General features: G+C 39.8%; 1 protein-coding gene across 5 annotated transcripts in view; it reads right to left on the reverse strand.

Moving 5' to 3' along the window:
- Positions 1-5604: 5604 nt before the first annotated feature.
- The window catches only part of babam2 (BRISC and BRCA1 A complex member 2), a 76690-nt gene continuing 62069 nt past the window's right edge, over positions 5605-20225 (reverse strand). For all 5 annotated transcript variants that reach the window (XM_051396155.1, XM_051396156.1, XM_051396159.1 and 2 more), the window contains exons 8-12: positions 18944-19043; positions 9576-9646; positions 9329-9411; positions 9054-9207; positions 5605-6667 (exon numbers count right to left, since the gene is read on the reverse strand). In XM_051396155.1, coding sequence (XP_051252115.1) covers positions 6604-6667; positions 9054-9207; positions 9329-9411; positions 9576-9646; positions 18944-19043 — 472 coding nt within the window. In that variant the 3' untranslated portion in view covers positions 5605-6603. The remainder of the gene's footprint in view (positions 6668-9053; positions 9208-9328; positions 9412-9575; positions 9647-18943; positions 19044-20225) is intronic.

Consider the following 20225-nt stretch of genomic DNA (forward strand, 5'->3'; position numbering starts at 1 on the left):
GTGTAAAATCCCTCACAATCTAAAGCAAATAACTTGCAGGGTAGTTGCCTCTTAGTCCAGTTCTTAGGTTTGGGTTGCACCAGCTCTTTGTATTGGATACAATCCTTACTAAGTTTCCTTTTTAAGCTCTAAATAACTGCAAGCTAGTTTCAAACTAGTGATTTACTTAATCAAGCTGTGACATTAAAACTGTCTCAGCTAGTTGTGACTTAAGTAATGTGTAAATGCAATGCTTAGGAATATCTGCCATGCCATCCAATCAAAAACCATCAGTATGAACAGGAAGTACTGTGGCATCTTGTAAATGTAGATATTACTTTGTTTTATTTATATCTGTATATATGGAAAATACAGTGTGTTTCAGAGGATTATGGTACCCTGGCCGGCATTATTTGGTTATTAAGACCACAGACCAACGGCACAAATCACATCTGATCAACATCTGGCCTGGATCAGATACAGATCCGTTTTTTTGCAATGTGACCTCAGTGTGAACAGTCATGTGACTTTTACACTAGACTGAAGTGCTGCTTTTTGCCATTTATGCAAATTCAAGAAATGAGATTTTGTATCTAATGTAACTTCAGACACAATAATATACAGTTTTTAGTTTTGATTTCATGCAGACCGTGCGCAGCATGATAGCAAACCTTCATCACGTGGCTGCATCACATCCGCTCAGGCTCAAAAGAAAAGTTTCCCTCAACTCGTCAGGAAACATGCTCATCCCTTGTGCACTCTCCCAACTTCCAACACATGGATATTTATTTTTTTCGGAAGTGGGGGGGGGGGGGGTTGAAGGGAAGCGGGAAGGGGGGGGTGGTGGAGGGATGAAGGAGTCTTGTCACATTACATGTACCTGTCTGCGCGCGTCTTCACTTGCAGCTGTCATCTCACCTGACAGGTCTATCAGTGTCCACGGCTGATCAGAACGCGTCCCTCAGCCTGACAGGCTGAACCGACAGCGCTGCAATCCAGACTGACAGCTCCTCAGGTAGCTGGTGGAGGGAGGGAGGGAGGCAGGAATCTGGGGGCGAGAGGCAAGACAAAAGCCAATGAGGAGTAAAAGAACACACACACACACACACACACACACACACACACACACAAGAGGAGTAAATTAAAGTCAGTAAACACCCTGGAATAATCCTCCCAGCATGACTGATCTTAACGCTGCTTTCCTGAATTTCATAAAACCATCTGATAATGAAGTGATTCTGAGATAACGCTTCGTAATGGAGCAATTGTTGCCAAACATTACCTTTACATCTCTATTAAAGCTCCGAATCCTCTTTCTGCCGCGGAAACACAGGGTGCCAGTTTGAGCATTTTTGAGTAAATCGAGTCTCATCTTTTACGACAATCAAGCACATTGAACCAAGGCCAAACTGCTCGCTTAACGCAGGGGAACTGAGGGCTGTATTCCAGAGAAAAAACACCTGCGGGATGTGCTTTGGTTAACCCATGAAAGGTTTAGTGTCTATGATCACACCCAGGGGAAAATGGGGAGAGAGCCCCTCCCCCATTCCTCTGCTCTTTCCCCTCTTCGACAAAAATCTGTCTTTATCTTGTCAAAAGCCAACGAAAACAAGCCGATCCAGAACGCCTCGACAACACGAAGACGAGACAAAACGGGAAAACCTACAAGCTCCAGAGAGCGAAGACTCATCTGATCAGCTTAGCTACGCTCTCCTGGCTTCTCATGTACGAGGAGTAATTAGCAATTAACAATCAGGGTTTAACTAGATCCAGTTATTATCTGTAAGCAAGAGGGGGGAGAAAAATATCTGCTGCTTTGACTCGGGAGTGCATTAGAATTCCCGTGCTACTTGAGTTTGATAAAAAGAAGAGTGAGGGACCCAAGCAGTAATTCTCTCATTTTCACGACATCTCTGGGCCATTTTTTTTTTCAAATTCCCAGATCAAACAGGCTGTAACAAAAGGCCCCAAATCCCCCCTCCGCTCTCCTCCTCCTGCTCTCTCTTTCCAAAATTAGTTAAGCCTCTCAGCTCCATCATCCTCAACATGGCTCGCATCAACAACCCTACGCTGCATCGCAAATGCTGCATAGCCTCCGAAATCCACCCCTCCTCGCACACACTCCTCTGCAGCCCCCCTCCATCCAATCACGCTGAAGATGAGGGAGGTGGGTGGGGTGGGGGGAGAAAACTCCCCATATGTCACTCTAAATTTGTACTTAGAGACAAAGTACCCCACAGTCACAAGAGTTTGTGATTCCCCCCCTTCCTCTTTCACTTGGCTAACTGTCTTTTGTCTTTTCCGGGGGAATATATGTTAAGTCAAAAGGCTGCTGTTCAAAAACAGGAGGATGGGGGAAAAAAAGAGGCTGACAGATTGGGTGATTCGGACACAGTGACAGGGGAGGGAAGCAAACAATCGCGAGCGAAGCAGCTGTCTGCCTTTACCGCTCTATGACATATTCAGGCCTTTGCTCCTTGTTTCCCTCTGATGACCTCATCCTCGCTACTGCCCCAGCTGTTTACCGTCTCAGGTCACAAGGTGATGATTCAGGATTTTCAATCACTCTTTACACGTTCCCTCCTTTTCTGTTATCATCTTTCCATGCACACTCCCCGCGTCTGTTGCCACACTCAAAGCAACTCTGTCGGCCTTACGCATATTTTCTGCTTTCCAAAAACTTTCCGGCGACTACCCCGACTTCAGAGGTGAAGTGGGGTGAGTGATGCCAAGAGCTTGCTCTGGGTTATTGCCCAGGAAGGTGCTCATTGCTCAGCTTTAAGTGATCCTGTTTCACACAGTTGTCAGTTCTCCGGGCTGGCAGGTCCTCGCTGCCTCCGAGCTAACTGCTTATGGGGTTGTCACCAGAGCCGTTAACGTTAATCTAATGCTAATATTCATGTTTGCCAGCTCCCTTTTAGCTAATGACACCTGCTTCTGGAGTAGACAGGCCTCCGTTAGTGCCAAGGCTGTTAGCATCCATTGTATGCTCACTATTTTGTTAGCTTGGGTCAGGTTGGCCGTCTCGCCACCGGCAGGGCTAAGATGGAGATCTTCTCACCTCCAGTCATACAGTGGAGTAAAAACAATGGTTGAAACACCACTCAACCACCCATTCGCCCTCAGAGGGAAAAGGACCATTGCTTCTGCATCCCGGTCCGGCAAAGCGTGAACTCAGCCGCACCACAAAAAAACCCACTCTCATCAATTTAATCATCCCCCGTCCACAGATTCCGAGCTAATTATTCCAGCCTTTAATTATTCCATCCGACTGCCGTTGAGATCTCTTAAAGACGGCTGGATTAGTGGATTTGGAGTATTAGCTCGGAGGGTTGGCAGACCTCTGCACTGTGATTCAGGGGGCTGAGAAACACATCTTCAAAAGGTACCTTGAGCAGCACCTTCACAGGATCATTACACTGGATAAATCCATGTTAAGTTGCTTAAAAGCGTGTAAAGGTGAGCCATGTTTAGGCGCAGACACTTTCGAGGGAGGAGGCTAACTAAATGTGACTTAAGCATTGCAACAGTGACACAGTTTAAAGCACTTTGGAAGGAATTGTTTACAAGTTACTTAAAGGGCTTATGTCAACTTGGGTCAACATCAAGGACTGGAGAAAACTTCAGGAGTGAATACTTTTTCCTCACACTGACAATTTAAGTGGCACACTTCACACATTGCAATGTCATGGTCTGTATTCAAAAGAATGATTTAAGCTACACCTTGTAAATCTAATGATCCAGTCACTCTTCTGTTATTTCAGCTAATGTAAACCCTGGATTCAGGTTTGGGTTCACCCACAGGGGCCACATCCACACTCAAATTCACCACTATTGAAAATCATTTGCTACCTTTTGAGTGCAAAGTCCTGATGTCTCGAGTTGACTGTCAAGTTAAAGTGCTCTTTGCTCATGCTTGTTAAAGATGGTGCCCATCAGCCTGCTACCCCTCCTTTGAACTCCCCCCCTCTCCCTCAAACACCCCCCCAGATCTCCAAAATGAGAGCAGCTCGTCCCGCGGCTGACAGCAGAGATGTTCTGAAAGCAGGTCGGGAAAGGTTAGAGCAAGAAACATGGAGCGGGGCAGTGAAAAAGACAAAAAGAATCTTGCTTTTTAATTATTTTATTAAGAGCCTTGATGCTATTAAATGCCCCAGATACATTCACCCTATAGTTCTCAATTAGACTTGACAGTTGCTGCATTACCAACAATAAATATAGCAAAAGGCTGCGCCTTGGGCCAGGAAGGACCCCTAACTATGACCCTCACATTTAATGATGAAAACAAGCGAGCGCACACTCTGCCTCGCTCAAGCACATGCATGTGCACATCCATGCATGGGTGTGTGTGCACATACACACACACACACACACACACACACACACACACACACACACACACACATCCTCTGTGTGTTGTGGCTCCTTGTTACACAAGGACATTGGAGCCTGTAAAAAAACAACTCGAGGGTTTATAAATGCTTTACAGATACTGAGGTGCACACATAAAAGTACACCTTTACACATTTGGAGGGCAGAGAGTAATTTCAAACTTTGAGCAAGACAGCACAAAAATAATGAAGAAAATTGCTTCCCATAAATTGCAATTTAATTAACTCTGAATCATCTTGACTTTATTTTGAAAATATTTTCAGTTTCTGTTTTTGGCCACACTAACAGTGCGGCTCTTGGGATGGCAGTGTTGGTTGGCCAATACACCATGTTGATGGATGCCATTGGATGGACTGCCAATGTCCCCAGAGGATGAATCCTAATTAATTTGGCAATTCCTTGACTTCAAGAGGAAATTAAAAAAAAGTGTCTTTATCGTCAGACATTATCTTCATCTTTTAATTGCCAGACATTGTTAGTTTCTTGTGAAATGTTGAGATGAGTATTAGATGGATAACCATTCGGAAATATGTAACAGACATTGTTACAGACAAGATCAATAATTGGTCATTCCCAATATAGTCCAGTGCCATCGACTGTCCAGTGTAAAACCCATGACAATTTGTGTTTAGTGCTAATTAAATAGCAAATGTTAACATGCAAACATTCTAAATCATTGCTTCTCAATCTACAGTGCGTGTACCACTGGTGGTACGCAGAGGAATCTTTTTAAAAAATGAAATAAAATCCTACCAAAATAATACAAAATTTGAAATGAAATTTGGTGTGACAGGTGGCGATACTCAGTAAGAAGTAAGGGTACTCATGTGGACAAAAATCAGAAGTGCTGGTACTCAGTAGGCTACTGGTGAGAACTGACACTGAACTTCTAACGTGTACATAGCGCTCACATCCAATTTGTAATTATGACTGGGAAACTGATTTTACTGCTTCAGTATATCCGATTTGGCAGTTCAAAATATGGAAGTGTTACATTCAAATATGGACGACTCACATTAACCCAAGGGTGTTGTTCAATGTAATTAACCCCATATGTAATAGATGGTTATATTATCAGTGCACAGCATTTTAATCCTCACTCTGTAATCATACAAATGTCTTGATGTCGTCAGCGCTCTCAAGTTGTTACCACTGAAATCTTTCCCATCCATCCAATTGATATCAATGATCATTTTCAATACAACAGACAAACAGACAAAAAATGACACACTGTGAGGGGAAACAGACTTCTTTACTGGGTAGAAATTTTGACAAAACATATTCTAACTTACAGTACTGTCAGCATGTCAGTAAAAGACTTCACAGGGCTTTAAACAGTCAAATGGAACACACAATTTAAAGGCAAAAATTGTTTTTAACATCAACAGTGGATCCCAACTTGACAATTGTGTGAGTGACAAAGACAAACAAACAGTAAACAGAGGTGTTCTTAATCGCCCCTACAGCTCTTTGTGATTTACACATAGTTAATAGTTTACATATTGTTTACATATCAACAAATATCTGTTCATAGCATGGCAGCTCTGGATGGAGTGTTGCGAGCCCAACCCTTTGTGGTTTGACTGCTTGAAGCCAGGCATCATTGGCACAACACAATTAAACAATACTAGTTATTGTTAGGTCAGACAGACAGATTGTCACATCAAGTTCCTGTCCAAGTTTGGAGTTTCTCTTCAAAATAAAGGCCCTTTACTGTGAGCTGGTAACAAGCACCAAACAATCATTTCAGCCTGCTCCCACCACATTGTGTGACATAAGCTCACTGTTCACGTGTCGGCTACTTTCACATTATCTTTAACTTAACCATCACACCAATTGCTTTGTATCTACAGCATAAATTCTATTTTTCAGTGTTTGTGCTTATTTCAGAAATTTGGAGAGAGTTTTCAGGTTTTAGCTGCAGCATATTGCAGTGCCAGGATGACTTCTTCTAAATTTCTACACAGCGGCTTCTCACTAAAGCTAAGATAAAAAAAAGTGAATAAACTAAGAGGCAACCATTTCAAGGTCAAGCTGTGGAATTCACAGAGTCGGTGTGCAAAAAGCACACTGTCATTCTCACTGTACTGTTACAGTTCAGTACCTTTCACAAATGTAAGTCTGTGCATACTCTTAAACAGGTACACAATGGCATGCACAAACACACACACACATTCACATACACACTCCCACAGGCAACTCTCCAGGCATGTCATTAAGAGAAAGAGAGTACTAGAGTTTCCCGTTGGCAAAGGCTCCCTCTTGGAACTGAGGGATAAAGCTCTTGAAGTACGCCCTGGGTGAGAGACAGAGAGAGAGAGAGAGAAAGAGAAAGAGAGAGAGAGAGAGAGAGAGAGAGAGAGAGAGAAAAAGAGAGAGAGAGAACAGAAAATAAAACATCAAAATATGACAATAATTGTGTTTCAACTGCTTCAAAGCATCTAACAAATTCACTGGGTCAGTTCCAGCCGCAGAATGTATGAAAGTACAGATGAAAGGCAGAATGTGTTTACTTGTTACAATTACAACTGTATATGAGATATCTACTCTCCATGTGTTAACGCTCGGGAAACACAGGAGACATACCTCTACTACAAGTAAAAAATCCACCCCCCCTTCAAAAATATCCCCCACAGCCCACAAGGTATTTAACCACATATTCAGATGGTGTTCAGTGTTTGTGTGTGTGTGTGTGCTTGTGTCAGGTTAGACTTCAACATTGCAAATTGTGACTCTGCCTACCAGCACCACTAAAGCTCACCAATTAATGCATTACATCTGTACAGAAAGTTGTGGTTTTTACGGGGAGTTACTGTATGTGCGACAGTTTGTTGGCCAGGCCAGTGGCTTCCTGAAATAAGGCAAGCATTCCGAAGCTTTCAAATCACACTTTCAAATATAAACTACTCTGAACAACCCAGGAAATTACAGAGGAGAATTGATTCAGTAAATACATTAATAAGCCATTGAATGCACCAACATTTTATTAAAATAAATGTAGGCATTAAGTAATTTATAAAATGTGACATAATTAATTCCCCTATTTATTTACTTTAATTTCATTCATTCTTTAATTCATTTACAAATGTAAATGTAAATTAGTTTTCCATTTTCACACTATTATTTCACTAAACTTACTTATTTCTGTATTTTCTTTTTATATTTCTTTATACATTTCTGTTTCATTATGCAAATAAGGAGGCTGTCAGTCAAAGTATGTCATGGGCTGATTGGTTGAGTGCACAGAAAAGCTTCTCTTTTCTTTATTTTCTTTTCGTATGCTGTATACCTAAGTATTAGTGTAGTGACAAGTTAAACTGAATAAAGGCAGAAGCCAATTCAAATGGAAAAATCTATTTGTGTCATATTTTATAAATTAATATATATAAATGAAAAGCCTACATTTATTTTTAATATTTTTGGCACAGTTAATGCCATAATCATTTATTTATATTCTTTTTTATTTAGTTAGTTATTTAAAATACATCTTTGGGAGTTTTGGTCCTCCATAGACTCAGACAAAATGTTTTGAAACATATTCCACTATTTATATTTTAATTAAAAATAAGGAAATCTAGACCTGATCCCAGTTGTGTAACTACAACAATTTTATGCCTCTGATCATCACAGACAGTGTTTCACCTCCCCAAAACATCAAGTGGAAGAAAAGTCTGAGGCCAGCTTGACTAAATGGTCATTTCTTAGTACGGAACAGCTGTTTACCGTGTGGAGAACTTACCATTTGGTCATAACAACCCCTAAAACGCAACCAAAGCCTTTTAGCCTTATATAATGTCTGTTCACCTCTACTGAAGTAGAATCATGCTATATATGAAATGATGAGTAATACATGTTTTTTATTACTGCAAATTAATAGATCGTTTTCAAGTTGCCTAACCAAACAGCTAGGTCAGCTAGCAGTCTGGCTGCAGATCCCTGTACAGTTAGCAAAAATAAATCCAGCAGGCAGATTTCTCTGTTCGGACATGTGTTTTTACAGTTTTAGAGAGCTTTAGGAGGCTTGCACTGCTTGCTCCATTACAACAAATCAAAATAAAATAAAAGAATGGAAGAATGAAAACTCTCTTTGCTGAGCCAAAGCTCTTGCAGTCACATCCATGGAGCTATCAGACCAGAATCCAAATAGGTCTGCATTTGTTGTGTGATAAAAAAGAAAGTCCACAGAGAACCAATTCTGAGAAAACAGATTACGCATTGCCTTCTGAACCTTCTGTAGTGTCATTCACATCTTTTGCAAATATTTACAGCAGTTATTAACCTTTGCCATGCAAAAAGCAAACAATTCAGGTCGTAGCTGACGCCTATAGATTTCCTCTAATGGGGTCATACCAGTTAATGTTTACTGAAGGTGGAATAAAATCTGTGAATATAAACAAATGGCCTGTGTTGTGTATAGTGCAGTTCAACCTATACGGTCTTATTGTAATTCATACATGAAATTCAGCATGATAAATGACTGGATGACTTATCGCAGAAGAGTTACAGTCTTGGTAGAGTTGTCTTGAAATGCACTTGAGTTTGTGGAGTATTTCAATACCTACAAGACATTCTGTCGCTGAAGCCAACTGTATCTCATTCTAATTCCCCATGTGCAAATAAAATCTATACAAATAGCATAATTTCCAAGATACATAGGATCTACTGAGGCAGGAGCTACTCACTTGGCCCTCTTTGCCATCTCATTGCCGTCCCAGCGAGGGCTGTAGGGATAGGACTTCTGCACCTGAGAATAGAGCTGGCCGCTGTTGGTGAAGTGGTACACAGACTGGAAGGTGAGGGTGGGCTGGTCCCTGGGGAAGTACAGCGGGAGATCCACTATGAGGAGCAGAGGGACAGATGGAGAAAGATATCGAATGAGAAAGATAATAATGAGGTTATTGTACAGTAAGAAATGTAATGCATGCAGTAAGTGAGTGTGTGTTTTGCCACTTCCTACCGTGTACTAGGAAGCAAAAGTCCTTCCACATGAGTAGAAGAGTCAGTTTTGTAAATCCTTCTGCATCATACTCCACCACGCCCCTGCAATACACACACATATTCATTTCTGCAAAGTCTCACCGGGTGTTATTTTACACCTACAGCACCTTCTTGTAAAATAACTAGGGACAGAGACAAATACATGGCTGCTGAACACAAGTTGTGATCACTTCAGTGGAGGATGTGGTCCTCTCTAGTTGACTCACATTCCAAAGTGGCTGAGGAAAGCAGCGATGTACTCTCTCCTCTTGTGATAGCCTTGGATGACATACTGCACCTAAAGGGAAAGGTGAAAGGTTTAGTACACACAATGGGATTAGCAAAACGCACGGCGAAAGGAAAATACAGTTTGAACCCCAGCAGTGACTTGTCGGAGCAATGTTAAGATGGCATTCACCGAGCTCAATTAATATAGTCAACCATTAAAAAACCACAACAAAGAGACAAAAACTAAATAATATGTATATTGTTGGCATTTATTTGACTTTACAGTTAAAGGATAGCTGCTGCACCCAGAAGAAAATCACACATTTTCCCCTTTGATTTAAGATTAATGTAAAGACCAAAATCAAGACACACGCCTGTTCCAACTAACTTGTTTTCTGATGTAATGCAGAGAAACTGGGAGAAAACGGGCTGTAAATGAGCTGTATATCGTAAAGCAAAATAGTTGTTTAAGGTTGTGATGTCCAGATAGTTGCTCCTGTGGTGCCAAATAATCTTAAAAGAATTATCTTTTTTCTAGACCGCGGCACACCCAGTTTACAACGTACATGTGCTGTGGTTCACAGTACAAACATTGGGTTCACCAAGTTGACTGCATAGAATACAGGCCAGTGTTAATTATGCTGGCAACAGAAAACAGTATGCAATGCAGTATCTAAGTAAATACAACACAGATTGCATTTAAAAACTCAACTCAGCTCCATACCATTTCAAAAATGGAAACTATGACATGTCAAAATGATCACACATTAGTATTTTAGAATTATTGATCGTACATCATACTAAGGGCTAAATTACCACACAAATATGATAACTACTGAACATCTGGCAACACTGGGTCACTCCCTTAAAGAAGCTAATACCTGCCCAAAATATAATTGCTAGAGGGATGTTAAAAGTAATTATATACACAATCGTTAACTTGCCAACACTTTGTACCTCACTGGGTTACCATGGTTACCAGTTCACATACAATACATTTCCTTAAAAAAACAGTACCAAATAGTTTGAAGCATTGAAGCTTCATCCATAACGTTAACATTTTAATTCGTAATCAACATTTTAATGCAGCACTGGTCGGGACTGTATATAAAAGTAGCGACCAGCTATATCAACGTCTCTCTCCTCTACTGGAATTCCTGCAGGGTTGTGCGGAGGTGTGGCCGTGTTTATTTGTGCTTTAGAAGGTAACCTCCATGAAACGATCAGAAAATTACATTTTAGTTCTTGCTAACAGAGCTCCCTCTCTTCATTCACTCTCTCACTGGCTGAACCACTGCTTCTCTCTCGACAAATCCTAATCATTATACCTTTACGTAACAAAAGAATTTAAATAAATTAATCACTTTATTTAAATTGACGATTTTTTCTTTTTAGGGTATTGATAAAAAAAAAAAAAAAAAAAAAAAAAAAAAGCGACAACAGATATTTGAAGGCTTCCATCGAAACTTTGCATTTAAAAAAAATGACATTCAATACAGCCCTATTACAACTACTATACACTATACAAACTGCTTTATTTTGTTACTCTATTTCGGCCCTTGATGAAAACACAGATTCAAAATGTAGTTCATAAAATTTGCGAGCATCTGGTAGCCCTTTTTTGGGAACGTTCCTCAGCAGCAATAGATTTTCAAGAATTTGACATTATTTGAAAGGTGACAGTAGAAAATGACAGAAAACATGGGAGCAAAAGGGGAGAGGACATGTGAACTAGGGATACATGATTAAAGGTCTTTGACCCCCCCCGGCCCTGAAGAATACCCTTGCAGCAACAGCATTTACACATATCCTGTTTAATAAGAATATTGTGTTTATTGTTTTTAATCTCATCAACTGCATTCCCCTTTTATCCCCCTCAGCAGCTGTCCCGTCCACATAGTTTCCGGGTCTTTCTTGACCTGAATTAGGTCCTTATCAGCAAAGCTAGCTCTCCGTCTGTGTACAGCCTGAGAGGAAATTCTGGCAGTGCTGTACATGTTAGCAGAGCGGCTTTCAGAGCGAACCTACCCAGAATGTAAACAATGCCTTGGCCTGTAGAGAGATTAAGAGAGGTGAGTTTTTTAATGGTTGCTTTCACTTTAAAACCAGACAGCTCAGAGTACAAAAGTAGTATTACATGCAATCTTTGTACAGGCGAATTTAAATGTCACAGAAGTACAAAGTCTTTAGCTTACCACTTGACAGCCAAATAAGCTGGTGTTAAAAGCTCTACCATAGTGTCTGTCAAATAGAAAAGTCAGTCTGCTCAAAGTACTGTGTTCATAATACTATTTCTTAATTTCAGTCAACATTTTTACACAGAGCCTCCACAGTATCTTTATTCTTATTAAATTATTATTACAATATGGTAAACATTTCAGTTTTTCTTGCGCATCATTTTTAAAAAAGGAGAAGGTGGGATGCTTTACATTTTACAACACCCCAAGCAACTGCTGCTCATCAGCAATGGTATCATGAACACGCTGCACACAAAGGCTTCTGCTGACATTCTTGCTGAGAGGCAACAGGTTTTCAAAAATACATGAGAGCATGTATAAAAACCACCAGTGAGGCATTAACAAAAAACAATTACTCCGTACAAACTCTCCGACACATGCAAAAGAGAACGGGCTTTCCACTTGTGAGCCCCTGACCAACATGTCTTTAGTGCGTGTTGACAAGTGTGATTAGCGATTATCTTTAAGTCCAAAGAGGAGAAAGCTCAGGCCTCGCTTGAGTGTTGAGCATCCTGGGCAGGTGAGAAAGCCTGCAGTCAGCCAGCCAGCCATGAAGGTGACCTGCTCCTATTCACCTAGCAAGACTAAGCCTTAGCAGAATGGTTATATATCACTGAACCTGGGCCATGCTGGTGAAACTCAGATTACTGAACAATGCAGAAGAAAACCTGCAGGAGAATGCCCTTGGTCCTAAAATTAAAGATCCACACCATTTAATCAAAGCGATATAGATCAATGTATGTAATGTGCACTGCCAGTCTGTATTCATTGTTGTTAGTGAAGAAAAGAAACATCACTCTGTCACAACACTGTATGATCAGGATTGGACAGGGGTCTAAGAAAATATTGAAAAATATCGTATTGCGATATTTTGATTTCTGATATTGTATCGATTCTCAAAAACACTTATATTTAAAGCTCCAATCACTAGATAGCAGTGTTGGAAACTGAGGGCTAAGATGTTGGATGTTACATGAACTGTGATAAATACAAATTCAGATCTCACTGCTCATTTAATAAAAAAAAACCACACAATATATGGCCTTGCTTATGGTATCACTATATATATTGAATCATAACCTCTATATCATATCGCCAGATTCTTGCAAATACACAGTCCTACTTAATGGTAAATGGAGATTCTCCTCTTCACAGAAATTATTTAGCTTATCACCTCACATTCATTTCAGGAGTATTTCCTTTTCTTGATAATGACATCAATATTTTAAAATGATCAATTTAATATTTATGAATCATAACTTGCAACATATTTTTGGCTCCCAATAAAAACATATTCTCAGCTGACAAAAGGCGATTACAAATCTTCAGTTATTCATAACTTTAGTTACTTGCAACGGTTGAACAATAAACTTTAACAGATTTAATAAAGGATTCAAAAAACTTTATCAAACCCCAACCCAAGTTATACATGAATTTAAACTGCATTTTACTACAGACTGGATTGTACAGCATGCATCAGAATTAGGGCTGGGACTCAAAGGCAAACTCAAATATTTCTCATCTCTCATATTGTGATAATGCTTCCCATAATACGAATGCTACCATCATACTGTGTAACTTTCAGGTAAAAAGGAGCAGAGGTGCTCTATCCAATGAAAACAAAGGGCCACAGGTTGGAGTCGAACCGATGGTCACTGCAGGAAAGACTATATTTTTAAAAATACAGTCAAACAGCCATAATTTGGACAAAAGATGAACATTTTGCAAGAGGAGCAGTTTCAGAGTTCTATCTGCAAGAAGGGATAAAACGAGCCTCTGCTCCAGCAATGCAAGAATAATGTGATATTGGTGCCAGTGTCTATAATGCATAATCAAAGTGTCTATTGCAGTTATTGATTATTTTTCCCAGCCCTAAGCAGTAAAAAACTCGTAGTAAAATTGTAAGGTTCATTTGAGGACAGGATATGGCATGAATAAAGCTAGAGACAGTACTTCCTTACCCACTGCTACTGCATGGTTGTGATTACTCATCAACCATGTATGAATGACGGCATTTTGTGAAAGAGGAAAGTTGTAATCTCTGATACACACAGTCGTGTGTGACGGGTCTCATCTCTGGAAGAGCTCTTAAACACAGACACGCATTGTGACTCAGCCTCCTGTTCAATCATGTTTACATGGGACAGTGGAGGCGGCAATTTAGCTTTCTCAAAAGCTGCAAGGCCACATACTCAATAAGCTGTTTATCTAGTTACACTGCGTGTACGTGTGTGCGCGCCTGTTTCAAGGGAACTGTGGATCACTGAACTTTCCCACCCATGCTGTGAAAGGATTTCCCGCCCCCACTGTCGCTGTGAGTCGTAACCAAGTCTTTTTATTGGCTGCCTGGAGGTTTGAGTGATGCAAGACAGGTGATCTTGCTCTGCAGGTATTCAAACCTGCCTGTGCCCATGACTCCCTCGCCTGCACATCCATTTATTGTGTTTGTGCATGTGTCTGTGGGGAGTGTGATGCAATAACGCCGGAAGTGCTTCCTGCTGTGTGATTAAGAAATCTCTGTCACATACGCATTCACACCACCCCCGGCTTTCATATTATAAAGAGTGACAGATCTGATATCTGACTACAAACTCACTTTAAAAATCCATGTATTTTGGTTATCTGATAAGATCTACATAGGCATCAGTATTCAAATACTATAGGAACATTTACTGGTGGAAAAAAATAATGATCACTAGATGGAAATTACATGAAAGAGTGACATCACAATAAATAAAATAAAGGATGTTTTCACATTAATCTGCTGAAAGTGGAAAGTTTCTCTGTGCTCACTGAAAATCTGATTTTAAGGGGCGGGGCCTACCAGCATGATTTCTACAGTGTGATGTAGAAACTTGAAGCCACCAGTGCACATCCACTGAGAATGGACTTTACAGTGAATACATCTTGTGTCCAGCAGGAAAACTTTAGACATGCATAAAATGTGCATATTCACATATTCTGTTTTAGTTTTAAGTTGTAAGTAAGTGAAGTTTTAGATGTCCTTTGAAAGTGGACATTTTCTTGTGGAAAAAACATATCAAACACCAATCCAAGCAGATTATTAGATAATATATATGTCTTAATACATGACTAGGGGATCTTTAATAAAAGCGGCAAGCACACACAATATTATACTTAAAATTGACAACAGCCACAGTGCAAATGTCACATGAAGTACAATTTGTACAGCATCTTTAGATTTGTAAGAAAGCCCAGGTTAGAAAGACCATGACTCATTGTTAAGTTTGCTGTATACTCAGCTTCTGGGAAATGGACTCGCACAACTCATTGCTCTTAAGTTGAGTGGAAATGTTACCGTGTATATGAATCGGCCCGATGATTCATGTGCTGTGCTCTCTGGCCCTGCCACCATTACCTTGGTGGAAGAAGTGAAGTGAACACTGATAATGAAAGTGTTAACAATCAGTTATGACCAACCTTGGACAGATAGGTAACCCATGTGAATGTGGAAGTTATTCAGTCTCAAGTTAGCTATGACACAGTGTTTGGAAAAAAAAAAAATGTTGAATTAACATTTTTGCATTGTAATCAGATTAGATACATAATTTAATTAAAAAAAAAATTAAGTGGAATTTCAGTGAGGAGTAAAAAACATTTAAGAGTTGTTTACTGATTTGTGTCTATTCAAACTGGACAAAATTCTGCTAAAAGGGTTAAGATGTTAGATTATAGCCTTTATTTAAAAAGCATTCTGATGACTATTTCAACATATAACAGGTTCAACAAGATCTAGTGTGTACATATTTGTTGGCAGCAGTTAAAAAATTACACACATTTACCAAAATCGATCAGAAAGGCACTGAGATCTATTTTTACACCTGCACTTTCCTATCAATTGATGGATTTCTTTCCTTTTTTTGTTGTATGGGTTACAATCTACTTATGTATGCACTTGAAAAGTGTACTGAGACACTTGTGATATTACACTTTAAATAAATAAACATACTTAATAATCACAGACACATTTATTTACATTGCTTAAATTATCAATTACTCTCAGCGTCTCCCTCATAAGCCTATTTCTCCAAACAACTACGGATGATTTCATTGAAATTGATTGAAAGCAAACTAATTCCTTGTCTCATGTGAGCTGATCGTATACTGTCTGTACATATAGGAGATGACTGAAAACCCCTCAGGGCCTATTAGCGTCTGTAGCTGATTTTCATGAGCGATTGTTTTTAATGATGCAGATGCGAGGTGCTGCCATCACCCAGCAAAATCATGGTCACAGTCACAGCTGAGGTATGTGGCAGTATAGTTATACCATCCTGGCATCTGGAATAAGTGGGAGGAAATAATTGATGGTGTTATAAGAACAAAAGGACTGCACAGCCTGTCCTGGCACTGACTATGAGAATCTTTCACCCTATGTCTTTTTTTCTTTACCTTTGTTTTTTTTTTTTTTTTTTTTTTTACGAAGTTTGGTTGATAAATCTCACAAAAAATAACAGATTATATTGAAGTCGAATATTGCTTTGTGTCTTTCTGCTTTATATGAACCCACATTGAGACTATGAGGCGCGTTCCAGCTGAATTCCAACTTCCCAGTTCAAATGGAATGCTCCATAACACTGCCTGCCCACATCTACAATTTGATTCTAGTTATCAGGCTATGAACTAGGGAGGCACATGAATCAAAATGCAGACAATGGGAAATGTATATTATTACAGTACATATTATTCTAATAATACAACTAGAGCCAATAAATGATTGGTCTATAACAGTAATCATTTATTTAGAATTATTATGCAAGATGTAGTATGTTTGTGAAATTTTTGAAAAAGTAAATGTTCGAACATTTGAAGAGTCAGAACTGCTATTTGTTTTTATTGATTTAACAATAGTGCTGTCAGATTTGGTTTGAACAAAGCTATGGATTATTAAATCATCCATCTTTGCCCATTACATAGTCTCACCTTACAGGTTATGAATTTAAAGTACAAAAATGTAAAATGATCTGTTACTTTATCAGTATCAGCCAAGCAAGTAATTATCAGTTATCATATCGGCTGGAAAAGAAATCCATATTGTGCATCCCTGCTATAAACAGGTGGTGTTAAGATTTATTTTAGTGGTATTGTTAGAACAAAGTTTTATTTTAAAAAGCTGCAAACTGCTTCATCTTTACTCACAATTTTTATATTTACCCTGTTGAATACAAAATGCTTCCACGCATTCACAGCTTGCATGTGAATGGGCAAGAAATAGATCAGGGTGAAAGCTTTTTACAAATATTTTCCACTGGAGCACAAGGGCTCTTGCGATTATACACTAAAGAAATTAAACTGCAACAACATACCGTTATATTAAGGTGTATAGTTTGTGGCTCTGTTGTGTTGGTCAAAGTGCTCTTTTCACTGCTATCAGGGCAGTGGTAAATGGAGTGCATTTATATAGCCCTGTCTACCTTAACGGACAAAGCACTTTACAGTATTGCCTTTAATTCACCCATTCACACACCGATTCAAGACGCTGGTCTCCTCATTGAGAGCGACTTGGGGTCTAATGTCTTGCTTAAGGACACCTCATGGATTGAACCTCAAACCCTGTGATTAATGGTCCCTCTACCTCCTGAGCCATAGCTCCATGTTGAAGTATTAAGCCACAAGCCTATGGCACAAAAGAATAATAATCCCTCCAATACTTTTGAATTTACCAACAGCAGTGTGCCAGTATTCAGAGCTTAGTACTGGTTACACTTTGCTTACTCCAACACACCAGCAGCCCTGAGTGAAATCAACGGTGGTGGTGTGTGTGTTCCAGGCAGCATATGAGTTGGGGGGTGGAGGGAGAGGTTCTGACACTGCTGCTGGACTTAAACCCCCAGAGACATGGAGGTCAGTCAGGGACACAAGTGTTCCAGGCACCCTAAGTATGCTGGGCAGAGTCCAGGTGAATAGGAAGAGATGGAGGGTATCTGTGTGCATTATGCGCGTGTGTGTGTGTGTGTGTGTGTGTGTGTGTGTGAGGCTGTGGGGGATGGACATTTCTCCTGAGGGAAATGGCATTACATCGTGTCTACATAGCATATCTACCTGTCAACCTGCAGAGGCCATGGAGCGCTCAGACGGCCTATGGAGGTTGGCCAGTACGCCCACGTCGGCAGATGCCAGACACATGTGCATGAATGCACATACACATATTAACACACACACACACACACACACACACACACACACACACACACACACACACACACACACACACACACACACACACACACACACACACAAACACACAGCCTGACAAAATACTTTCCACAGTAGACACACGTGTGGCTGCACCAAAGTTTATAACTATACAATAAATGATTCACATGCCTTGATCTTACTTATAGTAGCTAGACATTAATATAGATGGAAACCACTATTTGCTATGTAAAGATATAGTGGAGTAATGGTGTCCTGAGCAGAGAATGATGTCACACTCTCTCTGCCTGTGTTGCTATCGCAGCCTCTCTGTGGTTTGTTTACGTAGCAGGTCTGCTCCGTCTGCAGGAAAGCGACTGAAACTGCCGTTTTTACCATCTACGTCAATTCAGGATTTATTGTTCCAAAACCAAAAGCTGACGATTGTTGGAACGGTGGAAAGACTAACAAAGATGGGTTTGGTGAGCTGTATTGTGTTCCTGTCCACTTTGAATGAAGTTACAATGACATATGGAAAATCACCTTTTTTGTCTATCTGGTCTGGTGGCGAGCGATAGTGATTACTGTTTCTCGTTAAATAAAATATATATATCTGTAGGGATCCTTTCCATATTGCTGTCAGACACTAAGAATAACAGTCTGAGCCTGTCAGACGAAAAAAACCAGTGCATTTATTCCCACGGATTCATATTAGCTCATGTTGCAGCCACTGCAGCCCATTTTCCTGAATACTTTCACGTCTAACTCGGAGAATTAAGGATTTATTTCGACCAAACAACATTATATTGTATATATAACCCTTGAGTGTTACAAATAATATAAAATGATGCAGACCTCAACACTAATAGAGACATTATTTCATTGTGATGAAGACACCCACATACACACAATAAAATAAAGCACATCTAACCACACTGTAAGTAAGTAAAATGAGTTATACTAAACACTTTTACCTTGTTGGTGAGTAGCTGGCACACTTGAGGGACATAGTCAATTAGGCATCCTCCACTAGGGAATGCTGGGATATGAAGTGCTGAAGAGCCTCCCAGAGCACTGATTGAGAGAAAAAAAAACAACAGTTATCCTGTAACTACACAGAAAATAAAGTTATTACCATGTTCTCTCTGCCACTACGACAATTATTTGGACAATTCAAGACTTTGTATGACCATCTGCCTAAACTACTGAGCAAAACCAAAACCAAAACAGAGCGCATTAGTTAGCTGCCATCTCCATAAGTTGTGGAATTAAAAAATAAAAGGAGTGTCTCATGCCTGTGGCATCCTGCTTTTTCTCCTTCACTTGTTCATTTATTCTTTTGACATCCTCCTGATTCCATCCTGCAGCACAGCTCCATTAGTGATTAGTGCATGCTTGTTTAATCAGGAAATCTGCTGCTGCAGCTCCCCAGTGACTAACCAACCGAAGTAGTCACTCCCTCATTTTTTTCTGATCTGGGGCAAAAACAGAGGGAATACCCTGAGGATGGGTTAAAGGTCTTAAGGCACCGCTTATTGGCTTTTAATTCTCATTTTAAGACACATAGAGGAGGATTTCTTCCGCTGCATTCTATTTTTATTCCATTCTTCATTATAGCAGGGCAGTCACAGGGTATTTAGAAATGCTGTTATGTCATTAAAAGCAATGCCAAAGTGGATGACTTCTGTTTACCAGGTTAAGCATGCACGATGCATGTAAATGGCCTACATCATGTAACATTATGTCAAATGTCAAAGACCACATATGTTGACATCCAGCCCCGGGGGCTTGTCCTTTTCGTTGATCGGAAAGTCTATGGTTTAAAATAATAATAATAATGTATCTAAATGTGAAACACAACAAAAGTGAATCACAGACCATGGTCATGATCTTACCAATTCCATCACATCATCCCTGACTCTCTTTTGAACCAAGTCCAAGTCACACCACAAGGCACTAAGACATGACTTAAATAAGCATGGAAATTATTTAACTGCTCATTTATGCGTATAGACTAATTAATAAGAATAACAATTATAATAATTTTATAAGTAAAGGCTAATATCTTTCATCTGAATGTATAGTTTTCTCCTTTTTATTTTGGTGCCAGCAGTTGAAGGTGCACATCCTGGTAATGTACCAAAAAAAAAACAACTACATTCAGTAGAGCATTTTTCAACATTTGTGAGTCACCATGGTGTATGAAGCTAAAAGCAGGTAACTAACACAGAAGCTCAGAGAATTGCACAATGTTTA

Source organism: Dicentrarchus labrax, unplaced genomic scaffold (genome assembly GCF_905237075.1).
Source record: "Dicentrarchus labrax unplaced genomic scaffold, dlabrax2021, whole genome shotgun sequence".
NCBI classification, from domain to species: Eukaryota; Metazoa; Chordata; class Actinopteri; family Moronidae; genus Dicentrarchus; species Dicentrarchus labrax.